The sequence below is a fragment of the Accipiter gentilis genome, chromosome 4 (assembly GCF_929443795.1).
Source record: "Accipiter gentilis chromosome 4, bAccGen1.1, whole genome shotgun sequence".
Classification (NCBI taxonomy): domain Eukaryota; kingdom Metazoa; phylum Chordata; class Aves; order Accipitriformes; family Accipitridae; genus Astur; species Astur gentilis.
The window spans coordinates 37,519,538-37,543,234 of NC_064883.1; the positions used below are offsets into that span (position 1 = coordinate 37,519,538).

Consider the following 23,697-nt stretch of genomic DNA (forward strand, 5'->3'; position numbering starts at 1 on the left):
CATATGGTGCCAAGGTATGGACTATTGCAATTTATGAGCCAGAACATTGAACCAAAGTGGGACTGCAGTCAGAATGAAGGAATATGTTCATAAGGAGGGTGTTTTTAAGGCAAAAGGAGACTATCCCAGGCCAGTACCCTTGTACAAAATTACATAGGAAACCTGCCGCTACAGCCTGATGGCTCTTCCCAGGCACAGGATTCTCTGAATGCAGCCCAAATTCACTTATTTTGAATCTAGAATGAAAAGTGGAAATGCAGAATGAGTCAAATCATGTTTCTGTACTCATATCAGCATATATTATATTATTGTACTAAACATATCCTAATTAGTGACAATGAAATAATGGAGTTCAAGATTTTGAGGGGAATGAGGAAGACATGTACCAGGCCCTGGACTTCAGGAGGTCAGATTTTGACTTTTCAGAAAAAAGGTTGGCAAGATCCTGTGAGAAGCAACTCAAAAGAAAAAAACAGCTCAGGAGACCTGGCAGGTCTCTAGGGACAGAAAGCGCGGGAACACTCTTTCCTGGTACTCAGGAAAATGAGATGTACCAGGAAACTGGCTTGGTAAGTCAGGACTGAGCTCCAGTCAGGTATATACAGGAAGGACAGGCTCAGGCTACAAAGGAAGAAGAAAATATATAGAACTAGGGATGGTGCTAGGAAAGCCAGTCTGCACTAGAGTTCAAACTGGCAAGGGACATCAAAGGCAACAAGAAGAGCTTCTACCACTGCATTAGAAGAAAGAAGAAAAAAAAAAAGGAAAACATGGGCCCGCTTCTGAATGGGCCAGGTGATTTAGTGACAGCAAATGCAGATAGGCGGAATTGCTCAATATTGTCTTTGTGACCTGCAGCAAAAAGCTCTCCTAAGCCTATATATGCAGAGATAGCTTTCAAGGAGAGAAACTACAATCTATGATAGTAGAAGACAATTGAGTCAAAGATCTCTTAAGAAATCTTGACACAGGAAAGTCCCTGGGTCAAGATGGATGCATACGAGGATGCTCAGAAAGGTAGCTGATATCACAGAAAGGCCACTCTATCTTCTTGTAAAGTCATGAAGGTTGGGTGTTAAGGCTGGAAAAAAGCCACTGTTGCACCCATCTTCAGAAAGAGCAAGAAGGAATGCTCCAGGAAACAAGAGGCTGGTTTGATCCCTGAGAAAATTATGGAGTGTGTTCTCTTGGAAGCTATTACTGGGCACATGAAGGACAAGATGATGACTGTGACTAGCCAGCATGGATTAATCAAGGGCTAATCATGCCTGACCAACCTTATTGCCTTCTACAATGAAATGACAAGCTCTGTGGATAAGCGGAGAACAGTGGTTGTTATCTACTTTGACCTAAACAAGACTTTTGACATGATCTCCTGTAGCATCCATGAATTCAAGTTCAGACATTTCAGTCTCAACGAGTGGATTAGTACAAGGGTGAAAAACTGCCTGAATCGTTGGAATCAAAGGGAACTAATTAATGGTTTGTACTCTGCCTGGAGGCCTGTTATGAGTGGAATAACATTGTGCAACTGGCAATATTTGCTAGAAAAGCAGAAAATATGACAGCCAGGAGACAGCGTTGGAATTCATGACCAAGATGTACCCCTCTGTCAGCGCATTGCTTGGCTGTCTAGATGCTTGCTCATATTTGAGATAACAAATCTGTTTCCTTTAAGAAAGAAATAGGAAATGAAGGCGGGAGACTTACTGCAATGTTGAATTCTTTGCAGCTTGCAGAAAGAGAAGTAAAGGGGCCTTAAATATGCAGGTGTACCTAGAGAATCTTGGCATACTGACTCTGACAGAAGATTTCATGCCTGTCCTGCGAGGATTCCTTAGGGTGAGGATGATGAGGGCGACATGTCAGGGGTAGGAGTAAAGTGTGAGGTGATGTGGGGACTCCAGGTAGTGTTCCAACACAGACCTATCCTGGAGGGCGCTCTGAGGCATAGGAAAGTCCTCAGACTATGGCAGTTTCCTAATATTTCATGGTTCCTAGAAGAGTTTAAAAGGAAAAGACACAAAACCACTGCAGCAGCATCCTATCTTTTTTTCCTGTTGGCAATGTACTAAGGCCCATTTTAGGATGAATCTTTTAAATATGTATCAATTTCCTCTCAGAAAACTAAAAATTTTCTCTCCCACCACTCAACTCCATCAAAATGACCTGGGGTATTTAGGCTTTTATATATTATAGCATTATCAACTTGTCTTGCTCAACAGAGCATGATGTGGACTTTGTTGTAACAGGGCCTGTTTCAGATGATGAATACTCCACAGCATTCATCCAAAAACTGTCACTACTTACAGAAAAGATGTTTCTGAATACACTGTTCCCTACTGTCCAAGGGCCAGGAGTCATGGTTGTAAGTCACATTCTCAGTCCTCAGCATGTCTTCCTCAAATGTAAAAAAAAAATCCCAAACCACAGTTAAATTTTGATCAGAGTGAAGTCCGTGGCAAACTTTCTGCTCTACATAGGGATGGCAGGATTTTCCCTTCAGGTCTAGAAATAAAAGATCCTGAGGATGTCGATGTTTCAAAGGTTTTAAACTACTGGGGGTGCTGCTAGCAGTTTAGCTGGGGCACCTTGGACCAGTGCCTCACGTTGGCCTTCGCGCTGCTGTGGTGACCCAGCAGAGCTGCCAAACTCCACGGTTTAGCGGTGTTTGCACTGCACTCCCATTTTTTACACTGTCTCTGAAGTAACCATACCAATAAAAGAATATAAATATTGCATACTTAATAAAGTTTTGCTTTTTCAAAAGCGTAATAATGACAATCTGTAAAGAAAATAAACAGAAATAAGAAAATGGCCAGAAAAGAGACAGATGAAGAATGAGTATGAAGCTATTTCCCTTGCTACACGAGTCTTCCTTCTGCCTTGTGTTACAGCAGGGCAAGTTGAGAACCTGTAATTGTGCTTGCTGACAGGTTGTCTCGAGAAACAAGCATTTGATTGTGATCATCCTTGACAAAGATATAGGGCACAAGCACCCATGGACGCCTAATTTATGGATTTTTATCTTGTTTTATAAACTGTCTGTAGGGTTAAATTGCTGAATAGGAAATGCAAAGTGAGTTGGAGACAAGGTATTTGAAAAGCAGAACTCAAGGAAGACTAATAATAACGATAGACCGAGAAGATCAGAGAGTTAAAAGACTACTTCAGCTAAATAAACAAGGAAGCCTCTGACCTCTCTGAAATCCAGTAAGCTGGTTATCAGTCTAAGAAATAATGTTGCTTTATCAGCTTATTTTTAAATGGGCCCAAAGTACCAGGTACAGTGAATTGTTAGATGTATTTATAATAAAGAACCCTTTGGTTAATCTATGATTTTATCATTGTGCACTGATTGCTGCTGTTTTCTCAAAGGTGGCTTCTCCTTTTCCCAGAAGAATTTCCTTTACCTTTCTTCAGAAAAAGGCAGTTACCTGAGGATAAAAAAAAAAGGGGGGGGGGGGGGTGGTGGTGTATTTATTCCAGCTGATTTACTTAGCTCTGTAATTTTATTTTACTTTTACTTATTTCTTTTTATCCTCAACCCCGCCATGGTACTATTTGATTACAAATTCCAGGCTATCAGTATTTCTAGAAATACTATATTTTTCATTGCTGAACCATGGGATGAGATGTAGTGTCACTGAGTTTGGCTTCAGGACAGTGAGGAATTTCCATTTCTGGCTGCTGGGTGACTCGTAGCAAATCACTTTTATCTCACTGTTTCACAACTTTCCCATCTCATATGGAAGACAAATACTTTTACTGACACAGGTATTACAGTATAAAGGGGATATGTCTACATTATGCGATCTCTTTCCAATCACAAAACAGAAGCAGCTCAGTGTGACTTTTATGTCTAACAGAAACTGATGCACAGCAGTTATATTTTCAGTGAATTGAACTGAATACCTATGAAAATGTGACCCTGGAAAATCAAGAGGGTAAGGTTCCCATTTGACAGTGCCCGTATGGAGCGAAACAAAACAGTTATGACCTCACACCAAGATTCAGCCCTGAATTAAATTCTGAATTATCACCTAAGGATTATGCACAGAAAACTATTCTTCAAATTAGGTCTAACAAAGCTTTAACACCAAGATGTTTGGAGAGAACTTACAAGCACATAAAAGAATTTTGTATAAATTCATGTTTATCTTTGTATACTACTATTATAACTGCAGATTGTTCAGACACCTTTGCTCTCATCAGCCAGGTAACCAACACTGTGCCTAGTTAGCAAGTGCTCAAACAAAACTGCAAAACAGGAAAAAATGCAGGCTCAGTAGGGAAAATATCCTTTTTTTCAGAGTTGAATTCTTAATAAAGTGAGATTAATTGGGCTGTATTTAGATGCAGGGATGCACGGGGATGGCTTCAGCTATGGGACTCAGGCAGACATGCTCTGATAGCTTTAGCTGCAAAATGTGAAATGCTATGTGTGGCTCCTACTCATTTATTCTGCCAAGGGCTATCATTGCCATGGCAGATCAACAGCTTAGGGCATGTGTCCAGCCGTCCCCTGGTACTGCCAGGCCCAGGGAGGGCAGAGCGTGCCAAGATGCAGCGTTTCACCTTGGCAGCTCAGACACAGGCACATATTCTGCTCTATAGTAGTAATTTCTGTGAAAGGAGTACCAGCTGCAACTTTTATTAGCAACATCTTAGGTTCCCCCAAGTATGTGCTCTAGACTTTGCCAGGGAGCTTGCCTGTCTGTACGTCAGATGCTAACTATATGAACAGTGGAAAGAATTGTATTAATTAGAAAAAAGTATTTTAAAATACATTTGAAACAAAAGCTAATAATGGAAGAAAAAGATAGTTGTCTTCTTATTTTGTTCTCATTTTTCATGAAACCACTTTCTTTGGTTCTCCAAAAAAATTTTTTTGAACATGTGTGCAATGTTCCCTCCCATACTCGTGCATCTTCCATTCATGCAGATTTTTTTACAGTGTCCCAATTCCAGATAAAGACTGCTCCAAACAGATTCAGTGAAATCACCAAATCAAATTCTATTTCCTCTATTATAATCCCAAACATGCTTTGGATATTTGGAAAGAGTAGTATGGAGAATTTTTGAGGGGGGGTATTGCGTTTGGGTGTTTTTTTTTTAATAACCAAACCAAAACAAACTTTAATTTGATTTGGGTAAATACCTAAAGAACAATTGTTTTTATTCTCCTACATCTCCTTGCATGATTTCTATTTAAACTAAGTATTTGGTTTCAGTTGTGCTTTAAGCTCTGTTCTGGCCTTTTCAGCAATTAGTTCTAGAAAAATTCAAAACAAATAATAATCAAAGTAAAAATGTAAGATGTTTTTCATGTCAAACAATGCATTTTGGTTTGGGTTTTTGGGGTGTGTTTTTTCATTACGTTTAACCAAAATTGCTAGCTGGACTTAATTTGGAAAACTTAACCCAGCTCTAACCTGGAACAAGAGGGTTCAGTGACATAACTAATATTGGGATTGTGTAGCAATGTAGGTCACTGCAGGATAGTAGTTTAGTGACTGTCCCAGTTGATCCGCTCTCCTCCTTCTTTGAATCAGTTATGGAGGGTGTTCATCACTAAAAAAATAAGAAATAGTTAATGGGAAAAGTTTTTAAACTATTTATGTTGCCAGATGTGTCTAACCCCACTGCATTTCCCCAGGCTTCATGGTTTTCGGTTTCTTGGCTCCTGCTTGGTTTTGTCTTAACTAGATATAATGTTTGAAATATACATTTATATAGAAAGTACTGTCCTAATGGCCACACATCCAGACGTCATTTGGAGAAAGAAATACAAATACCTCAATACCACACAGATAATATTCTTGGTTTTCCTTTTCATGATCTTCACGTATGTTATTATCTAGCACCTAGGTTTAAAATGGGATCAGCATCTTGAATATGACAAGAAACTCTTGATTTTATTACAGGTAAAATAATGAACTTGGTCCCTTTGAAAGTCAGTATTAATTAACAGTTAAAACAAAACGTGAATAAAATTAAAAGCTGCAAGGGTGAAAAAAGGCCTAATGCCAAAGTTAAATCCAATGGTCAGTTTAATTGCTTTGTGGCTTCTCTAAGGCTGAAAACATATTGTATAATATTAACAGTAAAAAAAATAAGTTATTTAAGTATTTTAACTTAAATGATGTTAAAAAAGCAACCTCTGCCCACTCTATAAAAGATATTTCAAAGTAGTTTCTTTTTCATAGTCTACTGAGGATTGTAAGTACAAGTAATATTTGTAGTTTTTATAATCTCTCTGGTCCAAAAGCCCAATGTGTCATATATCTGTCTCTGAATTACTACCCTGTTTGCTGATAACAAGCATAATGATAGAAAAACTTGTATGTCCTTCTCAAATATTACATTTTAGTTAAAGCAGGATTTAAACTCTTTGGGGTCAGTTCAAACTTTCATTGGATCTGCTAAATATTCAAGGTAAAGGAAGCCTTTCAAAATATGAAATCAATACACACATTTTGTGGCATCAGATGGTTGGTCCTCCTTTGATGCTGGCTCTGCTCCTCTATCCCAAGTACTTCATGTTCCACACCAAAGGCGACACTTCACTTTGAACGACTGGAGTTCAAACTGTGCATAGAAAACATATTTAGATACTCTGAGCGCTTTTACCTTCAGATGTGTTAGGCTTTATAAAAACGCTATTTTCCTTTAACTCTAACACTACCGCTGCTGAAATAATAATTGTAAAATGTGGCATAGTGTATTTGAAGTACATAGTAAAATTGCACAAGTAATAATATGGTAGTTTAAAAGAATGAGGTAGATGCAGTACTATGATTGATATGATAATGCAATTGTATTTATATATTGTAATTACAAATAAATGGTATATTTTGATTCCTTTTAATGAATTGTCAACAGCGCCTGAAGTTTGATTTAGATAGGCTTATGTCCTTAAAGTGCTAATATGATTTCCACAAAGTTATACAGTGCTATATTTAAAACTTAATTTGATATAAATTATTATTTAAGTATTAATATCTGTGGATTTAATTTAAAGTTTGTAATTGAATGCAAGGTTATAATGCATTAATAATGTCTATTATTTAATGTTATTTATAATATCAAACATCTTGTTAATATTTTTATTAAGAAAATAGATGGGTAGATCATTATATAGTGTGAAATTAGGAAAATGAGAGACGCATCTTCTTCCTGTTATCTCTGTTTCTATTCCTCCCTTTATTGCATTTTCTTTCACAAGATATTGAAGATCTAATGAATATTCAAACATATGCAAATCCTGTTCCAGCATCATACATCATACACACAAAACACATACACTTTACATATAATTACATCCTACATATATCTCTATTTTACAAGACCTTGGTGCTTTTATCCATTATAGATGAGTTTTTGTAGGAACTGCATTCCTAACTTGACCCAAGGAATTGTCCAGATACAAAATTACAGAACAGCTAATTAAGTTGCCTATCAAAAACATGAGATGCAGCAACCTGTTAATTATCTTGCATTCAGCTCCGCACTCATCCTACACGTGAAAAACAAGCCTCCTTTCTCCTTCACAGCTTCACTGGCAAGACAGCAGGACATTCAGATTCTCATTCAACCTTTGGTGAAAGTAATTGCTCGAAATTGCGCATTTTTTATATGTGGCACAATGTTACCTGAAGGAGCATCAACTCTTCCTGCTATGTGACAATGTAATATAGAGAGCTGTGCTCTTTTGCTGGTGCCTGCATTTATATGAATTCCCACAACAACCGAATCCTTTCAGGATAACCCTGGAGGCACTTGTTCCTCCTGATAATTTGTCAACTTTGTCTCTTCAGCAAACTTTTTAGGGGAGGAAGGTTTTTGTAAATTTTATCAGAAAGTAATCAAAATTGATTCTTATCATGTACAAAATTCTGCTTTTTTTTTTTTAAATGAAATTATAGAAACTGTAACATTCCATTACTTTGAAAACAGGCTGCTGAGTACTGAATGAAACAATTCATATATTCAAGTATTTAATATAACATAATTGCAGCACACAAAAGCAATTTAATGATTTGGAAAAAAAAAAAAAAAGTTGCTATAGCCTGTACCTAGTAAAAACTGTCATGATGTTTTAAAATTAATGAAATATTTTACAACTATCATTTTAACTCTTGTATTCTCTTGCTAGATTAAGTCAATCTTATCACTCTATGTCAGTATGACTCACTACTACATTATATCCTAAATTATATAAAATAATACAAATATGTGGATGGAGAAAAAATACTGAATTTTTTTTTAGGAAAAAAACCCAAAATTAATTTTGAGTTTGAAACTACAGTCTCAGAATTATCGGAAAACACCACTGTAGAATTTTACCCTTCATGTTACAGTCTGGGTGACTAAGACTGTGGTTAGCAGAGACACCCCCTTCTTTCCATCTTGATTTTTTACCCATTAATGTGATAGCCCCCTTCCTTGTGAGATCACCTCCCTATTTCTGTATCACACAAATCAGTTCCTTGAATATTTGCTGCAAACCCCAAACTGCTTTTGGCGTATCGGATCGAATGGATAGTGACATTTGATTTACATGTGAATGACGTCCTTCTGAGAGAGGAATTGCTCTCTGGAAGTGCCTCTCTATCTCTCTGTCAGCTATAGGGAAAGTAGGCAAGAAGCTTTTACTAAATGCCTAATTTTCAGATGTAAAAGACAGGGAGTAGCCAAACCTGATCTGAAGTCCTGGGTAGTTTTTCTTTTGCCCTCATCCCTCTTTGTTTCCATGGGTCTATCTCTCTTCCTCCTCCACCTCTGTGTCTATCTGCCTTGTGCTTTGGCAGCAGTAAAACTCAGTTGTGTCCTTTAATCACCTCCCATTTATGCAGTGACATTACGCTGCTTCAGGAAGATACCTTTCTTCATACTTGAACAACATTGCATATTATTCCTTTTCTTCTGTTTATTTTTTTTTGCCTCTTCTAATATTATCGTTTTCTCTAAAAACACTTTCCTTTTATTTTTTTCATTATTCACATAATGTTCCATTTTTTAGTCTTTTCAATCTCTCCAGTTTTGCTGTCGTAACCTAGTTCAGCTCTGTTGTGATGACCATGCAGATTTGTGTGGCACAAAAACTAAGCAATAAAGCCCAAATGTTAGTTTCTTTTGAATTTTCCCGAATTTCTGTTTCTCTTCTTCACTCCACTCCAGTGCTTTTGGGCCATGATTCATCAGCTGAACATGTCTTAAAGTGCTTTGCTGTATAAGAACAAACTGAACCAGAAATAAAAATGCTTTGCTGAACCCATGTCTTAGAGATGATGGTACTCTTGAGGACAGCAGCCTTTCCTCATAAAAACATGCAGTACCTATTTCAGGGAAGGGTTTATCAGTATTTCAGAAACATCAGGATGGAATTATACAGTCTCTTGTGAAGAATCGCTTTCTTTAAAGACGCTATATATATGTATTTATAGTCATAGAAAAATTTAAGTTGGAAGGGACTGCTAGAGGTCATTGGGACCAACAGTCAGTGTAAAGCAGTGACAAATCTGAAATTTGGCTTCTTGAGGCCCTGCTCCACCTGAATTATGGAAATCTCAATGAATAAAGATTCTACAGCCTCTCAAGAAAGCCTGTCCCGATGCTCAACCATCACTTACTTACTAAGAAAGGAGTTTTTTCCTTCTCCCCAACCAGAATTTCCTCTGTAGCAATTTGCCTCGAGTCCTTTTGGTATGAGTCTCTACAAAAGTCTGGCTCCATCTTTTTTACCATCCGGCCCAAGTAGCAGTCAGCAGCAGTTAAATCACCATTTAGACTCCTCTTCCCAGGCTGAACAAACCCATCGGTCTCAGCCTCTGCCTGAATTCATGCTCCAGTCCCTTTGGTGGCCCTTCTCTGGTCTCTCTCTGCTTTGCCGATGTCTTTGTTGTGCTGGAGACCCAGAACTGGACGTAAGGACCCTGAAATTATTACAGGAGTCAGTCACCAGATAAAAAATCCGTAGCTGCAAAACACCGCATCTGGCTAAATAAAGCAAAATGCTGGTAAAGTTCTGCAAAGACGAGGAAGAACAAGACAGAAATGCCCTCCATCCCCACAGTGTACAGCAAAGCAACAGAAGGGCACCAGGGAAATTCAAATTATGAAACATTCTTGATGAAATATTAATAAAACCATACTATGGTCTTAATTGCTATAATTTAACACCCTGTATGGTATAAATATTTTAGAAACATGGTAAAATGGAACATTAAGAAGGGGTCAAGGGATAATAATATACATTAATCTTGATTGGCGGAGATGTATACCTCATGCTTAATTTATGTCTATACTACTTTTCTGTGTTCATTTTTGAAGAGTACTGGATGGAATAATCTATGTATATGTATCTTATATTGAGACATGCATGTTATGCGTGTATGTGTAGATTATTGTAGGTATTTATAAAGTAAAGGGCTCTGGTGTAAGATAGATATATATATATATATATATAAAGGAATTTTAAACTGCTTTCACAAGAGCATCTTCTCCTTTAGAAATCAGTCACGGATCCAGCAGTCTACAAAAGCAAGGGGGTCAGGAAATATGCAAAACACCTTCTCACAAAATTCTTTCCTGAGGAAGTCATTATCTGTACTGCCCTTGTAATAGCCACCTTTCTTTTTCAGTAGCAAATATTTCCTTTAAGGCTGGTTTCCATACATTTGCATCAAGGGGAAGCTCTGGAAACAAGCCTGCGCTCTGGCCACGCCGTCAGGGAGAGGAGAGTGCTGCAAGGGTGGCTTCGTGCACAGCCTGAGGTGGACTTTACAGCCCGTCGTGGCAGGAGAAAGTCTGCCTGCCAAATGGAGCAGTGAGAGAGAAGTCAGAAAACGTTTCACTGAGCTTTTAACTCTCCTATAGATTTTCACCCCATAAGGAAGCTATTGTGCTAATTTTTGCAGAAAATAGCATGCAGAAATTGCTTGAAATTGCTGGCACTCTAATAGTGACCTATGCCCATGTATGCATAAAGCGGATAGGCATTTCATTTACATTTATCGTAAATTGTATGCAGTAATGATTTCTATGTGTTAAATTGCATAATCCATACAAGTCTGGCAGCCTCATAAAGGCTGTGGGCCGATGTCCTCTTTTGAATGCATCAGTGCCAATGAAAGAGGTTACCGTACCCTTCACAGAGGTTAGCGCTGCCTTGTATCTGCTGGCGGAGCTGCTCCTGTGATCACTCTCTAAACCATGTCAGTCAAAATTTACCACGTAAACTCAGAGTCTAGATAGCAGATTCTTTGCTAATGAGGCACATTTTGCCAAAAAGAGGATAAGGGGCTACTCACAGGAGCGCATAGCTGGCGTTTTGATGGACAGTAAACTCCTTACCAGCAGGGCTAGCTCCTGATACACAGTTTTAGTCCACAGCCTCACATTCTGTCAATTCATCTATCCTCTTTAGTCCTCATATTTCTGCAGTTGCTTATGATTTCTTTAAAAAACCCCAGCACGACAGAAACGCTTTTCTTTCTGAATGTAGGATTCTCCCACGAAGTGCACAGAGATCTGAGATACGGAGCGGCGTTTTGCCCAATGTGAGCTTTATAATCTGATTTGTAATCCGCTCGGATTGAACCGGCACCACCGGGAGTGGAACAGTGCAGGTATCCTTTTTTACACTTGCAGGGATATCCTAACAAATGTTTCCATAGCATTGTTAGAGGAGAGATGGTGCCAGCAGAAGCTCATGCCAATAAGTACTGGGTTAAGCCTACTGCAGAAGAGAGACCTCTCCACCGCACCGATTACAGAAAAGGAAAGCTTTGCCTTTGCTTCCAGCACTTTTGGGAGAGCTGATCGGAGTGCCCTTTCCTGCCATTTCTCCTTATTTTAAACCCTGCCAGTAAGTCTCTTCTGCTCCTCTAAACAGTGAAATGGTGAAAGTGCTGCAGCTTTTACAGGATTTATAAGGCTTAGCCCATCACATCACTTCCTGTGCCAAAAAATAAGAGAAAGAATGTTGTGTGGATGGATGCTGCTTTGGTATTCTGCTGTCGTGTCGCCTGATGTCAATTCCTCATTGTCTGTACCCCTCTCTGTAGCCATCGACTGTCTCCAGTTGTTCAGTAGATACAAGCTCGTTTACACAGGAACCACATTTTAGTTGCGTGTTTGCACAGTGCCTTTCCCATGACAATCCTGACCATGAGGAAAATTTGTCGGTGATGTGGTAATAATCATAATATTTTTAGTATCCCCAGGATCTGCAAAACAGCCATTCTTCACACGCTTAGTTTTTTCCTATTAAATCCTTCTCCTCATTCCCATCAAATGTGCGTACCTGCACACGCACACATGCACATGCAAATTTCTGTAAATGCAGTTAGGACCCAGGCAGCTCTGTAGACAAGCATTTATCTTCCTTATTTTGCACTTCACCCATCCAAGGATAAACATAATGCTTTTTTATTATATGATTAAAGTTTATATTCTTTGAAAAATATTGGGTCTTTATTTCTGAACTATAAGCAGGCTCCGCCGATTCTTCCACTTTTTGCTGATTTTAAAGAAATTCCTTTGAAGGTAGCAAAGTAGCCTTCAAAGTTTTCATTAAGGCAGAATTATGAAAAATTATTGTGAGAAACGATGGGCAAGTTAACATCGTCCCTATTCACTCTCACCTGAAAGCTTTATTGTGACTCCTGTTACTAGTGGCATCCTTGGTAATAAATATTTTCATTTTATTCTGAGGCACAGCAAATAGATTTTGTTAGTGAATGACCTTGTGCATTAGCTGTGTTATTCATGATTTAGTGAGCCAGTCAGCTGAAATATTGCTAATGTTTTTCCAACTCAGTCTTGTTACATTTGTGCCACGAGGATGACATTAAGTGTAGTTGTAGATGAATAACAAATAACATGGCTTGAAGTTGTGTTTTGGATCATTAAAGAAATGAACCTACAGGGTACTGTTTTATTAACTGAGGAAATGACTGAAAAAAAAAAGAAAAAAAAAAGACAGTTCTTGAATGTGTATTTATTAAAAATAACAACAGTTTGGCATGCTGAGAATTAGTGGTAGTGCCCCTTAAATTTTTCATATACCAGTGCAAACATACTACGATGTCCATCCAAAGATTTTGACAGATTTTAGATAAGAATAATTCATACATTTCAGGCTGTTTATTTAAGAAAACTCAAAGTGATGCAAGCAGGAGAATGCTAAAAAAGTACAGCATAACAAAGATGAGGATTAATAATTAGAGGCCAATATGTGTATTTTTAAATATTATATTTTATAATACCAAAGAGGGTCAGTGTACTTTCCAGGGACACCCTCAAGAAGGACTGGATCACTTCTTTAAAAGCCCAATGAATGCTCTTGGTTTTCTTTTCCTGAGCCCTTTGGTTTGTTTTATGTTAAAAAATAATAGAAACTATAGAAAAAATAGCCGGTAGGCTTCTGGAGAGATGGTTTAGTCCTTTCCCTTACCCCGATAACACATCATCTACTCTAAAGAAACCATACAAGGTCAGTTAAATTCCAGGTAACTGGGTTTCCTGAATTTTACAAACCTACAACCATAAGTAGCAAGTTCTGGATCACTTCAATGGTTCGTTCTGTGCATAAACCACCCCAGTTAATATTGCTAGAAAAGCAAGAACAGGGGAGAAAATTGTATTTTAGATACTACTATTCTGGAACACTAGATTGATAAATATTTTTTTTTCCTATTAGATGGAGATGGCCATAGAAGCTTATAATTTTTCTACTTTTTCTAAAGCATTACAAGGTCAAGGAATGGATTTTACATAAACGTTTATGGTTTTTAAGAGGACAGATGGTTCTTATTTAAAATTTAAATCTTATTTAAAGTTTAAAAAATTTAAAGAATTTAAAAAATTCTTATTTAAAAATTAAAAACACCAAAAGGAGATGCAGTGGATATGCTGAGGGATCAAGATAAAGTATATGGAAGGAGGCAATATTCAAATAGAAGCAAAAAGCAGTTACACAAGTAGAATATGTAGCTGCTCTGGAAAAGCTGAGTAACTGCTATTATCTGTTTGATTTTTTGGTAGTATTTTCATCACAAGAAAATTACAGCAATCTGTTGAATTCTTGACTATAAATAAAAGAAGGCAGCAAAACGGTTCTTTTGTCAAGTTATTCCTCAAACCTGTCTATTTAAAAGGAAAGAAAAGAAGCTGTGGCCTTAAGCTCATTTTATGGTGTGTTACTTTCCACAGCGTTGGGAAGGTGAGGAGGCAAAGACTTCCCTGCGCTGGAAGGGCTGAGAGAGGTCCAGGTGGTTCTTCTCACCTGCCCATCCCCAGGGACCATGAATCTTGCCTTCTAATTTGTAAATGTTAAGATTGAAGATGCGATGGTGAACTTTAATGTTAAGCTAACTGGGACTTTAAAAAGTGCAATTAGAAGTTGCTCTAGACATTAGCAATCACCCAGAAAGGAGCTTGCTGAGAAAAATTGTCTGCACTGGCACCCGTAGTCATGCCACTTTGGTCTACTTGAATGTATTCTGCTCTAGCTTCAGCTCAACATACTGCAGGTTGTTTAATCTGAATTTTCTGTACAGAGCTGAAACTTGTCAAAGAATATTTATGTGAACAAATTTTGATGTGAGAGGTGGAATGACACTTCTTTTTTTCATTTTCTGCTAACACTGGCTGAATTGGTACACCTTTAGCCATAAATAATGGATAAGTGTTTTAAGTATGCAAGCGAATCGTTACACATTCATGTGCTGCACTCCATCAAGTAATGCGCAGCATTGAATTGTCACTGTTAAAATGGTCAATAGTATTAAAAATTGTCACTGTTAAGAATTCATTGAAATACATTTTGTATTTGTAAAACATACATTGCCAAAGCATGGTTTATTTTTGTTGTTAGTACTCAAAACTCTTCTATTGATGGACATCAACTTCCTTATATTATTTAGGACAATATTGTGGATAATGGGTTTCTGAAGCCCTGCAAGGAACTATTTAGAATAGATAAAGTTTTTTCATTTCTACAGTTCTAATTCATATAAACTGGTTTTGTTCATACTTCAAGAACAGAACCATCACACTGACACCACACCTTGAAAATTCCTCTCTCTAGCCATGGCATTTTCTATAGGACTGTTATACTGCTGAAGTATTTTGGAGCTTGTACACCTATGTTTCTTACAAGGGTATGCCTATGGAAAAAAAAAATAAATAAATCGGATTGGTTGACCTAACAGGCCTTTCCAGGCCTGTATTTATATATGATGGATAAATGATACCTATCTCAGGAAGAATAAGTCAACCTCTGGTGATACCTATTTACTACTCTTGCCTAGTGAGGGAAGCTTGACTGATTTCTTACTTGAGATAGCAAAGTAAGTAGAGGTGGATCCCACCATTAACAAAAAAGCTCCAGAAAATACAAAAATGTTATTGCCTATATCCCAAACTCCTTTACTACGATTTAAATATCACGTTTTAGAATAACAGTGTGCTCATTTTAAAGGACAGTTAAGGGAAAACACACAATTAAGAAGCTATTTATTAAATAAATAAAATCAATGCAAGCGGTCAGGCAGAAAGAATGTGTTTAAAATACATACCTAATCTATGCAAACAGACAGCTACATGAGGTCCTGATGTATCAGATCTTTCCTGCTCTTTCCTTGAATATTATCTGACCGTAGGACATTAGGGGCGTGGGAGGTAGATGGTTTAGGGCAGGGAAAGTGATGTTGTTTTAGTGAATGAGTTTAAAAAAATACACAGCTCTTGCCAGCTACTCAAGTATGGGCCAATTTTTCTCTTATGGCAACATGCAGTGTTGCTATTTGCCTGACAAATGGATTTTGTGTGTATTCTTTGAACAGAATTAAAGACAAACAGAGATGGAAAATTCCTTGATTGCGTGCATGGAGATTTGGCTGTCTTGTAACAAAAACTGTGAGAATGCTAAGGTGCACTGGGAGTGGTGAGCATGGCCTGAATTTCCATCTGCTCGTTTTATTGGCTAGAGCATGTTGTAAAGGATGTGTGCCCTCAAAATTGCTGGAGATGCAAACAATATTTTAAATTACTCCAGGCAGCAAGGTGCTGCATCTGAACAGATTGAAAGCTGAAATGTTGCTATCAGAAATTAAATTAATGCACGTGAGATTGGAACAATATCTAATTAAAATAATTTGAAAAATGACTTGAAAATTGAATACGACATAATATTTAGCAGGCAGTCGCTAGTACAGCTATGCGGCTCTGACTTTTCTGCAACCATTTTCATTCCAGGCCTGGCTGCCAGTTAACTAGAAATTACACATGAAGCAACTACCTCATGCCATCACCTAGTACAGATTGGAAGAAAAAATACCTTTTGCCTGCATTCCGTGTACTTGGTCCTCACTAATTGAACTGTAAAATTTAGTAAGGGGACCCTTCTTCTCCTTGTATCTGGCCACCTGAGTTAGTCATTTTTGTTTCAAGCTGGAGCATTTTGAATGCTCACGTTGTGTTTTTGACTTTTTTACTTACAGCCTGATGCTACTCCTGCCCAGGGAGAAAAGTTACAGATTCACAGGCTGTAGCCCCTGGAAGAAATGCCCAGGGCTGGAAACACCACCCTGTAGACATATGCCAAAGTCAGAGACATTTTATCTTGTATTCCAGAAAGTCTGTTCTTCTGAACATGGTCGTACCTAAGTATCTAATTCAACGTTCATTAAAGTCCTTTTTAATTACTTGCAACAAAGGAAAGTGAATGAGGTGAGGGGAAGTGAGGGGAAAACCTATGTAACGTTGGATTGCTCTGTAGGGAAAAGACTTAGGGAGCACTGAACCAGCTGTGGTTTTCCTCTGTCCCATTCTCATTTAGTGGTGTGAATGTCTCAGCAGTTTCAGGAGGTGCATTGACTGTGCAAAGGCAGGTTTATTCTGGGATTGTGTTCTTCTCAGCAGGGAGAGCGCCCAAATACAATGGGAATCCATTTTCCTTGAATTGCAAGGGACAAAGGTTTTAGTATCTGCTATGTATATGCACAGCACAGTGTGTGGGTCTGCCAAACATAAAGGCGGTCTTTCTGGTCCACCCTACGAAGAAGCTTTCCATGTAATCACGGGGTTCTTTGTAGGGGAGGAGAAAACAAAGACTAACTTGATGTAAATAAATGCAACGTCTGCTTGTCTTAGATTTGGGAAACTTGTTAAAAAGTTAAAAGCTGTAATAAACCCTTACTATCTCTCTGAATTTCCCTTCCGCCTTTTCCCTTTCCTTTTGTCAAAGAGGGGAAAAGAAATTAAATTCTTCTGAATGTGGCTCTATGAAAGGAGCTTCGCAACAAGCTGATGGGAAGAAGACAGTTGTAGAATTCATCTGACAGCCTACAGTAAATCTGAATTAATTGCCCTCCATCACTTTATTGACTAGAGCTCCAGTCAATATAGTTAGTGAGTCTAGGACAGGAATTGGCTCATTCTAAAATGGGTATGTAATAGAGGTCAGGGGAATCGTGTCTGTAAGTACTTTTTTTCCCCTTCATTTAGTTAATTACAGCACACCCTCAAAGTCAGATTCACAGCAGAAAAATAAGGTTTCCTTGTGAGTCACACCATCTTCCCACAAATACTATTCCTATCTGAGGATGGTTCCTTCTCTGGAGCAGGTAAATCCTGCAGCAGCACAGAAGACAGACCGAGGAAGCCTCCTGCAAAAAACCCTTCCCTCGTCTCGCTTGTGCCGGTGTGCGCTCCCACGAGTAAACCGGAGGGTGCGGTTGTACTTGGAAACCTGCTTTATAGCAAACCTTTGTAAACGACTCATGTCTCAGGGCTTCCTTCTTCCAGAAGTGCTATAATGAGAGTGGAGGTCTGCTCGAAGCCCTCTATAACTTGCTTCTCCCAATAACCGATGGACTCTAAGGTTAAACCTGCCAACTACAAAACTAGACACTCAAATTCCTGACAGATAACTTTGCTAAAGGAAATAAATGTTAGCCCTCAGAAAACATATCAGACCTCCCTCAGGTTAGTGAAGATTACGAACAGTGACAATCCCTACCCTTAAACACTCAGTAACACCCTCATCGTGCTCTCTAATAGAGCAAAGCCATTAAGTTGTCCCCATTGTAATTTAGATCACAGAAGAGACTTCCACAGATTCTTTCAGGTTAAAATAACTGGTATACAGAGAGTAGGCAAAATTATTCCACTGTAGCTACGTGCTTAATTATATGGAATACTGCATAAATTGTCAAGTGCAAAGAATTATTCTGATAAATTAAAATCCTAATTAAATAGGCTATTGCAGAATTTTGAGAACATTATAGGCCTCCGCTTCTTCAGGTAATTTGCATATCCTTCATCTAGTGAATTTAATTTAAAGGCCTCCTTTTTTGTGTGTTTGGAAGCCCTTTTTGTTTCAGTGGAAGATTAAAAAAGGGATTTATATGTTGCTAACTGGGTTGGTTTCCTTTTTTTTTTTTGCTTTTTTTTGAATAGCTGTTTTTATTATGCCTCTGCTGATGAGTTTGTCAGTTCTCCATTAGTATTTCAGGATTTAAAACTGTGGCCATAAAAAAATCAACTTTGATGGAATGTGCAATACAACATGTTACCCAGAATTATCATTTCCAGTTCATAAAATTTGCAAGAGAAACATCATCTGCTGTATATTTGTACTGGAATAAAAGTTAGCAGGTAGTACACTAAAATACTTTAACAAAACTTAGGGCAATTTTCAGAAGATTAGTAGCTTGTTCATAATAGAATCATAGAATCATTTAGGTTGGAAAAGGCCTTCAAGATCATCGAGTCCAACCATCATCCATGCCCACTAAACCATGTTCTGGAGTACCTTGTCTACGCGCTTTTTGAACACCTCCAGGGATGGTGACTCAACCACTTCCCTGGGCAGCCTGTTCCAATGTCTGACAACCCTTTCAGTGAAGAAATTTTTCCTAATATCCAATCTAAACCTCCCCTGCCGCAACTTGAGGCCATTTCCTCTCGTCCTATCTCCTCCCACCTGACAGAAGAGACCAGCACCCACCTCACTACCACCTCCTTTCAGGTAGCTGTAGAGAGCGATGAGGTCTCCCCTCAGCCTCCTCTTCTCCAGGCTGAACAGCTCCCTCAGCCGCTCCTCATAAGACTTAATATCTGAATTTATTTTCCCACCATTTCTTCCTCATCTATCTATAGGCTGTTGACTATGTTTTATGGTCTTAAGTTCTCAGTTATAGTTATGCATAGAAAAGTTAAGTAGTCATATTCACTGTTCAGTAGCTTGAAGCAGCTGCTTGATATGTAGCTGATGCTTCAGCTTCAGCACCACCGTTTTTGACAGAATTTCTTGACCTTCCTGAACTGCTTGTGGAGTTCAAGGTTAGCTAAAATATGCTCCTGAACATGCCAGGGACTGTCTGCTGTGTCTCTCCCTGCAATCTGATGGTGCCTTAGCTTGACCATTTTCAGGTTATGATTTAATCAGTAACACGTCATGCCTTCATGCCTCCTGATTTTGGCAGGGTTTATGTTAGCGTGGCTGTCACAGCTGTCCTTTGTGTTTTAGCCAATATCAAGGGGGAAGAGGGGTGTTAAGTAAACTTTTTTGTTGCTTTTTAATATCAAAGCTTCAATAATTAAAGTCTGCAGGAAACCTATAAAAAGGAGGTCAAATATGTAATAGTAATTATAAAATTCAGTGATTCAGCAGACCCAATATTTTCTATTAACTGTTCATGTGGTAGGAAACTGCACACTGGGATGTTAGCCTTGTTGTTTACTTATACTCATTAATTTTGCAGCCACTCTGCTGTGCATTTTTCTTTATCCTAAGCTACCAAAGAATCATTTGTTGGACCATTCAATTTCTTTGAAGGAGGCTGTGGAGCTTTCTGTGTTTATAAATCTTCTAAAGTTTTGTATTTGGTAGAAAACTGCCTTTAACGTGTATGCTGGGTGTGAGGCAGCCGGCGTGGTAGCATGGCACACCTTTGCAACAAAATGGCTCATCCGAAAGGGAGAATGTTGTTACCTGATGTGGCAGGTCATCAGCCATCAGTGAAGCAACATAGTCCAGAGTCTATCTCAAGGCTGAAAATCAAGCTTGTTAGCAAAGATTTACTTATTTTGGGGGAATTCATACCGCACAACCTATACAACACAGTGAAAATGTAGCCTTGAATCACGTGGTCCAGGCAAATCTCCTTCTTGTGTGGTCCCTGTGACTCCGGGTGGAATAAATAAGTTTGTGAATGTGTAAAGCACGGCATAAGTATTAAGTATGTGAGCATTGTATGCAGTTTTTAGGCTGCCATCCAGAAAAACCTTTAAGCTTTCTTAGCTTGGGACTCCATGTTCCTATCTGCTTAATCAGTAGCATATTAAAAAGAAGCAAAAATAAAGCTGTGTGGGTCTAAAAGGCGGACAGAGCTTTCCTCTCCATTTAAATCGCAGGCAATATTCATCCCTTGCTGAAGGCAGTCAGAAAAGTTTGTCTGTATTAGAATTCCTTGAGGTTTCACTTCTTGAGTCTTTGCACGTACAAACTCTTACCAAAAGCTTTCCACATTTTGGATATATGAGATGAGATTGAGCCCTAATGATAAGACTTGCCTCTGAAATAAATGCGAGTCATTTGTGTTGCACTTTGGACAAACTAAATAAAGTATCAGTTCACAATAATATTGCTTCTGAGAATTGTCTGCTGCGATCTGAACTGTTTTGAGTATGTTTCGAACGCCAACAATTGAGGAGTATTTTTCACAAATGAAAGAAAAATATATTAATTCCTTTCAGTATTTTTCTGTAAATTTGCAGTGTACAGAATGTTCTAGCATACTTCTTGTCCTTTCTGGTAGGCATGTTTCCTTTAGGCAACTTAAATTGAGAAGCCGAGTCTATCCAAACTGAGTCTGTAATCAAAGGAAAGAGATAGGTGCCTGCAGATGTGTGTAAGTTATGTGGCATGACTCATCCCATTAAATGTCCGTCCCTTTCCGTTGACTGCAGAGAGAACGTAGATGACTCACTTGGATTACATAGTCAATGACTAGACAGCTAAAGGGAGGAGAGTTTAACAAGGCTGCGAGGCTTCATTTCTACTCATAAATAAATCAAGCCAGGTGCCTGGGTTTTGGCCATGAGCCCAACTGACACAGTTTGCATCCAGAAGGTTAAAGTCTTCCCATGCAAAATGGGACCTTACCCATACCCCCCGCTGGGAATAATCTCATCTTTGTGCTGTCCCCAGAACGGTGGCTGGGCATTGTTTTGTGAGAACACTAGCGGGCAAAGGTCAAAGTCTCGTGAAGACCATAGTAATGGTTTAGAAATATGGGTATTGGTAAGGCAGTGCTCAAGTTCATGCCCTGGGCTTGTTTGGGTTGCAAGTATAGATGTAGTCTTAGTGATTGCTAGCTCTATTTTGCATTTAGCTGTTTTATGCTGCATTACTTTGTTTTTGTTTTGAATGCTTTTACTGATACGGAAGATGATAAATAGGAGAAAACTAAATTTCAAAAAAAGAAAACATTGTGCATTGCATCCCTATGTTGCGAAATAAACGATTTATCTTACCTGCTAGGTAAGTGTCTGTATTTGTTGTGAAATGTCCTACACAGTGACAGTGCTGTTGTAATGGTGAGGTGCTGCTCTGCTCTTCACTGCAAGGAAGACAGTGGAAAATTTCCACTGAAGAGAACTTTCCAAACACGTTGTGTATATGTGTTAAATGTTTGTGATAGTTTGTATACAAGGGGACTAGTTTGGCTTTCTTTTTCACATAATAATGAACAATTAATGACATACCTATGCATTCAAAAACCTGACCAGCAGAGTTGCTGTCAGGGTAAGATATTCCATAGATGGCATAGGTAGGAACTGTCATGAATTTATTGATGGACGAAAGAAGGTTGCTTATGTTGTACACGCTGCAAATTCATGCATATTCCAGCTTTCCCGTAACTCTTTCAATCTTAATTTTCCTTACAGCTATAAACAAAGAGAAGCTTGAAAAAACAACTGGACTGAAAATTCTGCAGACTGGTGTGGGGGAGGTAAGTGGCTTGAGGGCATTTTACACTCTCAAAAAGATTTTAATTTGGGGTTTTTTTTAAGAAATCCTGGAGCTCATGAACGTTTGTGAGCTACCAGTCTGATAGTGCTAAGGGCCTTTTTATGATACAGTTGCATCTGTCAAAATACAATCTGCTGCACAAATAGCACTGTATCCCACAGAGAAAAAAATACCATCCTTATGAGAAAAGTGCAGCCGGCTTTAAGAAATGCAGTTTTTTGCTTTGTTGTATCACAGGAACAAAATCCCCAAAGATGAGTACAGCAACTGAAGTCGTCGTATTATTCCCCTTGGTTTTGATGGAGTGCTATCTCATCTAGATCAATGAAAGTTTAAATTTGGGGTAAAGAGTCTTCAGATGTTAGAGAGAATCTAACAGTGAATGACTTGCTTATTTTGGATGTAACTTGAAACATAAATAAAACGTGTCTGTTATACTGGTGATATCACTAAGCAAAAACTCCACTAAGCAGTTCATCATTTATTAATAAAGATGATGCTATCTGCTAAGAACCTTGTATGAACTACAGTTGATTGCTAATTCTCGTGCTAATTTTGTGTACACAGTTATCTTTTTTTTTCCTTTTTCATTTAAGTAATTTTGCTAGTGGTGAATGCTCACAGGGCTAGACAAATGCCTTTTTCTTGTGATTACATTATTCTCAGTATTAAGAATAATGAATTACTAACTTGTAATATACTGAAAGAATTTACTTTTTTTTTTTTTTTACTGATTATCATTTTTTGATATTTCTAATTTTTATCAGTTTACACCTAAGAACTTAACTTGCTGGGATTTCTGAGGTTCTTTGTATAACTTTATTCACATTAGTAAAAGACGTGGTTCTGAAGAGGTACCAACACTCAGACCTGCTGAGCTGCTCATTGTCAAAGCTGTAAGAATTAGAACTTGGAAACAAACATAGGTGAAATCATCAGAAAATGAAAGCCAGCATCTCTCCTTAACTGGAGCTGATTTAACTAGTTGAGGTTCTCAAGGGTGCATAACCTCAAGAGCTGGGAAGTGTATCCTGGAGCATGGCTGTGCACCTCAGGCTGTGTCCTGGCTTCCAGCCAGAGTGAAGCTTGTGTTTGAGTTATCCGCAAGCCCTGTTTTCTGCTAAATAACAGGAGAACCAGGACTGTGGCACAGACTATGGAAGCCACATTCAGTAGAATTTTAGACAACAGGAGTCCTTATGCTAATGAAATACTTCCATGTATTTTGTCCAATTCCAGTCATTGAATGGATTCCAGTTGACTTCAAAGTCAGCTGGAAAACGAAAGCCCACTTCACTTCAGATACTTACTGTTAAATGAATTGTTATCTTATATGTCATCAATGGAGAAAGAAAGCACTTTCAGATATTTGAAATGCAAGAAGTTGTCACCTGTTAAACGCATCATTAATCCACATTGGAGTAATAGGGTTGTTGTAACCATGGTAGTCTAAGGATGTCCTGGAGATACAGCCTTGAGGGTATCCTAGCTTTTTTTAAGACCAGCTGGTCTTAAAATTTCCAGTTCTAAAAATAGAACTGGAAAAATGGACAAGTTCTTAGGCTAGAAATCGCCGCAGTTTGGTTCTTGTGCTTGGTTTAGTAAAAGTCACTGCAGAGCTCGCTTCCCATATATTTAGTCTATCA

The 23,697-nt window shown here is 38.3% G+C and overlaps 1 protein-coding gene across 1 annotated transcript in view; it reads left to right on the forward strand.

The window, feature by feature from the left end:
- PTPRN2 (protein tyrosine phosphatase receptor type N2) overlaps nt 1-23,697 on the forward strand; it is a 665,205-nt gene that overhangs the window by 402,583 nt on the left and 238,925 nt on the right. The window contains exon 12 of the mRNA XM_049798257.1: nt 21,967-22,031. Coding sequence (XP_049654214.1) covers nt 21,967-22,031 — 65 coding nt within the window. The remainder of the gene's footprint in view (nt 1-21,966; nt 22,032-23,697) is intronic.